This window comes from Austrofundulus limnaeus, unplaced genomic scaffold (genome assembly GCF_001266775.1).
Source record: "Austrofundulus limnaeus strain Quisiro unplaced genomic scaffold, Austrofundulus_limnaeus-1.0 Scaffold283, whole genome shotgun sequence".
Taxonomy (NCBI): domain Eukaryota; kingdom Metazoa; phylum Chordata; class Actinopteri; order Cyprinodontiformes; family Rivulidae; genus Austrofundulus; species Austrofundulus limnaeus.
The window spans coordinates 158,545-166,272 of record NW_013952685.1 but is presented as its reverse complement, the minus strand read 5'-3'; the positions used below and the strand labels follow the sequence as shown (position 1 = coordinate 166,272).

The 7,728-nt window shown below is 41.6% G+C and overlaps 1 protein-coding gene across 1 annotated transcript in view; it reads left to right on the top strand.

The window, feature by feature from the left end:
- chrnb1 (cholinergic receptor, nicotinic, beta 1 (muscle)) overlaps window positions 1-7,728 on the top strand; it is a 21,377-nt gene that overhangs the window by 2,824 nt on the left and 10,825 nt on the right. The window contains exons 2-4 of the mRNA XM_014021228.1: window positions 2,622-2,755; window positions 3,833-3,877; window positions 4,199-4,308. Coding sequence (XP_013876682.1) covers window positions 2,622-2,755; window positions 3,833-3,877; window positions 4,199-4,308 — 289 coding nt within the window. The remainder of the gene's footprint in view (window positions 1-2,621; window positions 2,756-3,832; window positions 3,878-4,198; window positions 4,309-7,728) is intronic.

Below are 7,728 nucleotides of genomic sequence, written 5' to 3'. Positions count from 1 at the left end.
GTTTATTAACTGATGTGCCAATATGTTTGTTTTGCATGTTAGCATTTGCATTCATCATAGTGTAAATAATATTATAATGCTTTGATTTATGACAAATATATCACATATTTAAAAGTGTCTTTTAAGTTGCTTTAACGGTTGTGATCTGATGGCATGTACTTTATTAAACACATTGGTTTATTTAGCTTGATGATTGCGTTCAGCATATAATTATTTTTAAAATTAGCGTTTACCTGCTAACTCTTCATTTATTAGCATGTTAGCATTTGTATTTAGCATAGCATAAAGCTATAACGTTTGTGACTTATCTGGATACAAAATTCAAATAAAAAGATTATTGTAGCCTAATGTATTTAAATTTCTGTTAAAAATAGCATTTACTCACTCTGACATGTTGGTATGTTTGTTTTGCATGTGTTAGCATTTGCATTTATCATAGCATAAGTACTTAATTACATCTAAAGAGCTTTGTTTTATGACATCATATATTTAAGTTTCTTAGTTGTTTCAATGGTTGTAATATAACTATAACTCTGACTTATTGAGTTTGTTTAGCTTGTTAACATTTGGATTTAGTATAACAAAAGCTGCAATGCTTAAAATGTGTTAACTGCTACAGTAATCACATTACATTTATAATTAAGATAATAAATACCTTACTTGATAAGTTAAAAACTATGTTTAGACTATGAATATCAATAGATTTCCACTGCATTTAAAAATTTAAAATTGTACAGGATATAAAGACATTAGGTTGATATAAAGGGTCAAGTTTCAGTGAAATAGCTCAGAAATACAGTTTTATTGTTGGTTTCTTTATTAAGTGCTGTGACAGTAGTTTGTCGATGCCTGTAACTTAGTATCTCCAGAGAGACTGAAGCCATGCAGAATCACTGCCGGCTGAGTGTTGTCCTTTTATTTACAGAAATCAATGGCTTTCTTGACTGCAGACAGTTGATTTGATGACTGAGCTCTGGCTCTCACAGCGATGTCGCTGTGTATCGAACTTTATTGCTGCCAGTGTCGATTTTGGAATAATTTTCATGGCCTCTCTCTCTGCGCTCACTTGAGCTCGGTGAGCTAACGAGAGGTGAAAGGCCATTAAAGCTTGCGTCTTCTCCGGAGAAATATGGAGAGAGAAAAATACTCGATGCCTGGGCTCGTTTCAGTCGATCGCCTGATATTTTCAATTTACGTCAACTTTAGCTCTCTGTGCTTCTATCAAGCCGGTCATCTGAGCAGCGAGGCGACAAAAAGCGCTAACTTTTTGTCTTTACAACCACCTTCTGTCTGGCCAATCAGCAGCCCTGCTTTCTGTGTTTTGCTAATGGGGGTGCCTCGCTGTGCAATTGTTGTCATTTATTCCCGTCAGGTCACATCCTGCTGCAGCCACAGCAACGCCAGATGTGATGGATGCAGCTTCACCCATGATTATAAATGCTTTTAACCTTCTGAGACCAAGGAGGGAATTTGTCGCCAGTTAAACAGCCAGGTTTAAAATACAACAAAGAGCAAGTATTTTTATTTTAATAGAAGAAATCTTCAAAGACCTCCAAAGAGGTGATTACAGCTGTCACCGCCACTGAAAAACAGCTGCAGATTCTTTGGTTTAGACGGAATTCTCATTTTTCAGGGTGTTTTAATTTGTCAGAAACAGCTTGGAGATCTGCAGGCAGCAGGAATATTTACAGGACTTTCTGTTGCTTTCTGAACATGTGAGGACGTTTCACAAGGAAATAGGTAGTTTATAGGTTTTGGCAGGCAGTTCTGTTAAAGGGGTGGGCAGTTCTGTTAAAGGGGCAAGCAGTTTTGTTAAAGGGGTGGGCAGTTCTGTTAAAGGGGCAAGCAGTTTTGTTAAAGGGGCAGGCAGTTTTGTTAAAGGGCAGGCAATTCTGTTAAAGGGGCAAGCAGTTTTGTTAAAGGGCAGGCAATTCTGTTAAAGGGGCAAGCAGTTTTGTTAAAGGGGCAAGCAGTTCTGTTAAAGGGGCAGGCAGTTTTGTTAAAGGGCAGGCAATTCTGTTAAAGGGGCAAGCAGTTTTGTTAAAGGGGCAAGCAGTTTTGTTAAAGGGGCAAGCAGTTTTGTTAAAGGGGTGGGCAGTTCTGTTAAAGGGGCAAGCAGTTTTGTTAAAGGGGCAAGCAGTTTTGTTAAAGGGGTGGGCAGTTCTGTTAAAGGGGTGGGCAGTTCTGTTAAAGGGGCAAGCAGTTTTGTTAAAGGGGTGGGCAGTTCTGTTAAAGGGGTGGGCAGTTCTGTTAAAGGGGCAAGCAGCTCTGTTGGAGTGGCCAACAGTTCTGAATGGGGGGTGACGTGCCCCCTTGCATAATGCTAAGGGAAAACCTGAGCTAAGTTGTTCATACAACTTCATTTTCCCTCTGTTGCCAGACTCAGTTTTATCATTTGTTCTCTTTGTCGTGTGCAAATGTTTCCTAGTATTTCATTCTTTGTTTATTACATATTTATTTTGTTACAGTAAACCTCTGTGTCTCTGACAGATCGTTCGTTTAAGACGACGCTTCCTAATGTTTTTGCCGTATTTCATAAACATTTAGTCAAATGAAAAGAATGAGCTTTTCTTGCAACAAGGATCAATAAAGTGTCTGGTTTTTCACTTTGTGTCATCCAGAAGCTGTAGATCAGGAGCAGCAACTGATGAAGACCATCTTCACTGGATACGACCTGAAGGTCCGACCGGCTCGCAGCACAGAAGACAGGGTGGTGGTCCGGGTGGGGATGATCCTCTCCTCCTTCGTTGGACTGGTGAGCAAACATGTCCCATCTCTGATCGTCAGGCTACAGTTCCTTGTAATTTTAGTTAAACCATTCAAATAAAATGTTATAGTCGGTTTAGTTTAGATGCTGAGTAAAGTAATTATATGAAGACATATTTCAAGGCTCATCTGAGAGGGCTGGTCACCATTAATCTGCTGCTCTCTTATTGCTCGATAATTTATTGGTATTCCATTTAAAATGGCCGCCTGCATCTGGGGATGAATTTTGCAAAAGTTCGTGGGAAACTGTGACGACTGAAGGTCGGCCACGCGTGGATCCTCCAACGTGTCGTCTCCATCTTTAAAACTAATATTAATATAGTCTGAATGCTGGTTACAGCTGAATGACAAACTTTGGTTAAAAGCATGTTGGTCCTCACTCTGTAGGAGAAACAAGTACACACACACACACACACACACATAAACAAACAACAACACCTCTGCAGCTGCCTCACATTCCTCTTTGTGTTTTAAATAGCAGCTCGGTCCTCCTGCTTCCCAGCATGAACATGTCACAATCCCACAATGCTACGCTGTGAGTCAGTGAGATTATACACTTATTCTTTTTGGAACCGCCTGATTTATTTTATTTGTAACATTTACTGTTCAGCAAACGAACAATAAAAATATCTATAAAACAAACTGTTTGAAGTTTGAAATAAATTTTAGTGTTCATTAATATTTTTTATTAATGCGAGAGATTTTTACTAATTTAAGAGCGGCAAAAACTATTGCAGCCATATGAGACTAAGACTTAGTTATTTTACAATTAAAGATGACGTTAAAGACGTCTTATTGTCCTGAGAACATCATCGCCACTGTGAAGCACGGTGGTGTTGGCGTCATAATGTGGGGATGTTTTATACCAGCCGGGACTGGGAAGCTTGTGGAGACGTAATATTTTTAAATCTGTAAGAGACAGCATCTGAGCAAATCATGTCTATTTTTGATTTATTTTTCAGAATAATTAAAAACAAGTTGTGTAATTTCATTAATCCAAAGAAGGAAGGTGAATACTTCAACAACCAACCGCATCAACTAACAATTTATTTCCATTTTCTCTCAGAACATGAAAAATGAAGAAATGAGCACAATTGTTGTCATGAATCTGGTAAGTTTATAGTTTTTTTTCTTTACTTTTCAAACTGAAGGTTTTAAGTTTGACCACAGTTATTTAAACTGATTAAATCCAGAAGGCTCGGTGATGAGCCACAGTTGCACCGGGCAGAACGACAACTTATGCAAATCCTGTTATTTTTATGCAAATGTAAAGGAAAATCATCCCTGAGGGCTCTAATTAAAGATGTGGCAAAAGAATAAGAAAATGATGAAATGACAAATTGTTTTTATTTGTACTGAATAAGCAGAGTTTCTGCTTGGTTCTGTTCCCCTGTGTGTCGTCACATGTTCACACGTTGAACTCTTCCTTCAGGAGTGGACGGATTATCGGCTGATGTGGAAACCCAAGCAGTACGACGGAATCCAAGTGTTGAGGGTCCCCTCTGCTAAAGTGTGGCTCCCTGATATCGTCCTCATTAATAAGTAAGAAAACAGTGACGTGCTACTGCTGGTTTATCTGGGGGCCCCCTGCTACTTGGCCCCCCGGTGGGGTGTGCGGCTGGCCGCCGGCGTGCTGGGGGTTCCCGGGGTCTGGGGCTGGGTGCTGGGGTGTGTGCCGGCCTGGCCTGGTGACTGCGTGCTGGGGCTCGGGGCCTCTGGACCTGTCGGGCTTTGGCCTGGAGGGGGTGCGCCCTGGGGGCCCGGACCTCTGTGCCCTTTCCTGGATCTGCTCTGGTATGGCGGGTGCCGGTGGGGCCCATGAGTTAGTCGCTGCTGGCCCCGGGGGCTGTGMGTGTGGTCGCTGGGGGGACTCTCCCAGTTCTCCCCTATGGTCTGATCTGGGGGGTGGGTGGGCGGATCTTCCCGTGCGGGTGCCCCTTGGGGCTCTGCGCTCAGGATCCCTCTCGGGCCCTTGGGCTCTGGTCTTCCCTCTGTCTGCCTCGTGTCTTGGGGGTTGGGTCTCGGTCCTCCACAGTCACTATTAAATATTCCACTGGAGAAATCTTGTATATACACGCATGTTCACAACTGCTCACAAACAGGTGTTCTGATCCGGGGGGTTCTGACTGGACACTGAGTGTGTATATGTGTCTGTGTGTATATACTGACAATATTTATGAATGTAGGCATGTATGTATGTATATCTTTATATATGTATGGGTATGTGTGTATTTTTATATATGCCCTCCATGTATTTATCCATTTATTTTTCAGGTAAGCGGACAGATGTTGGGTGTGTGGTCCTGTGTTTTGTTGGTGTATGTTTGGTATACTTCTAGTCGCTGTTTTGGTCTTTCTATCTTTCTGATTACTTCTCTCTCTGTTTTTCTCTCTGTCTCTATTTTCTCTTCACTTAAAAAAGGTCACTGATGATGAAGAAATAGATCAACTAAATAAACTAATATTTGGTTTCATTTTCTAATGAAGTGACACACAAAAAAATAAAACAGTGACGTGAAATAATGAAGATCTGAGAGTTTTATGGTTTAGTGGAGCGGCTGTGGGAAAGTGGTTAGGGGAGTCGTCCCGGAACCGGAAGGTCGCCGGTTCAATCCCCGTCCAGTCGACTCAGTCGTTGTGTCCTTGGGCAAAACACCTTACCCGCCTTGCCTACTGATGGTGGTCAGAGGGTCCGGTGGCGCCTGTGTATGTAAGCCTCGCCTCTGTCAGTGCGCCCCAGGGCAGCTGTGGCTACAATTGTGGTTTGCCATCATCAGTGTGATGTGTGAATGTCTGTAGTGTGAAGCCCTTTGAGTGTCCTGGATGGATAAAAAGGCGCTATATAAGTACAGTCCATTAACCATTTAGTGTTGGTGCTACAGCTGGATTCAACAGACCCAACGTGATACAGCAGACAGGTGTGGGTCAGATCTGGCAATGTGGCACTGTTCGTACGATGGTTTGGTTTAATTCAGTTTATTTATATAGCGCCAAGTCACAACATACCTTATCTCAGGTCACTGTACATGAAAAAAGAACAAAGTAAAGAAGAAAGCAGCAGATTGTGTTGAATCACTTCATCACAGTCTCCCATCCTGAGCAAACGGTGGAGAGGAAAAACTCCCTGCTAATCAGGAAGAAACCTCCAGCAGAACCAGGCTCAGGACAGGAGACCATCTGCCTCGACCGGCTGGTTGGAGGACAGGAAAGAGACACAGACAAACACAGAAGAACTGGTCCAGGACTGGTCCAGGAGCACCTTCTTCTGGAAGAGATAAAGAAAAAACATGATAGAAATAATAACAATAAACATGTAGAGAAGAGAGACTAAAGACAACAGCAGAGTGAGGAAATGTGCTCAGTTTGTGCTCCAGCAGTCTAAGTCTATAGCAGCAGAAATGAAGAATAATTCAGGAAACTTAAGTCTAACTATAGGATTTATCAAAAAGGAAAGTCTTCAGTCTAATCTTAAAAGTAGACAGAGTGTCAGCCTCATGGACAGAAACTGGAAGTTGGTTCCACAAGAGAGGAGCTTGATAACTGAAAGCTCTGCCTCCCATTCTACTTTTAGAAACTCGAGGAACCACAAGTAAACCTGCAGTCTGAGAGCGAAGTGCTCTGTTAGGAAAGTATGGAACAATAAGATGTTGATGTGGTGCTGGCCCATGTATGGACCACCTGTGGCAAACCACATCAGGCCCACCACAGGGCCATCATTCTTCACGGCATTAGTGTGTGTGCCTTGTGTGGGTCAGGTTTTACTATGTGGGTCCTTTTATGTAGCAAAATTAGTGAAAACTAATGCTAAACAGCTAAGCAAGTAAAAATATTTGCAGACCTAATGCTAAAAAGCTAAATAATTACAAATCCGTGGAAGCCAAAGCTAAACAGCTATACACAGACCAATATTAGCAGACGTTAACACTAATCAGCTAAACACAAAAATTAGTGGAAGTTAATGCTAAAAAGCTAAACATGTAGAAATATTTGCTAACTCAAAATAGCTACAGTATACACATAGCGATATTTGCATATGCTAACGCTAAACAGCTACATAGAAATATTTGCAGACTTTAATGCTAAACAGCTAAACAAGAAAAAATTATGCTAAACAGCTAAACACATAAAAATATTTTCAGATGTTAACGCTAAACAAGTACAAATTAGTGAATGTTAATGCTAACAGCTAATCACTAACTACTAATACAGCTGTCTATTTCTGCATCACACATCTTCGTCTCCTTAAAGCTGAAGACTGGTGGGACTGACACAAACTTGCTGATGTTAGCTTGTTAGTTGGCTGTTAGCGAGCTTAAAGTTGACAAAGTCTAATTTAGCGAAAGCTAACTGGTCCACTAACAGTTTTCGAAGTTTCTGCAAAAGCTAATCCAGCAAATAAAAAATTACTTCTGCTATTAGCTGTTAGCTGATTAGCGAAACAATGCCCACCACAGGTTCTTTTGATTGATGCTAAATCTTCAGCTTAACTCAGCTCATATTGAACCTCAATTGAGTTGTATGAACGAAGCTGGAAGCACCTGGCATGACTCGACAGAAGCCGTGCTGAGTCATGACCGTGAAACAAAGGCAACAAGTGTTTAATGGTTTGGTTTTGTAGAACAGAGCAGTGTTCAGCTGTTCAGTACGGTCTGTTTCTATGATCGCTCACAGCCTTCAGGTGTAGTTTCCTGTTTGTGGGTTGACTCAGAGGAGAACGTTTTCTCTTCCAAAGATCCGGTGCCCCGGCACAAACAGAGCAATGTTGTATATGCTGTTAAGTGCCAGGAGGACTGCGACCAGTTATACATCGGGGAAACAAAGCAGCCACTGTTCAAAAGAATGTCCCAACACAGACGAGCTACATCTAATGGCCAGAACTCTGCAGTTTTCACTCATTTACAATCACTCTTTCAGAGATGAGGATGTTCTCATTCTTGATAGAGAGGAACGTTGGTTTGAGAG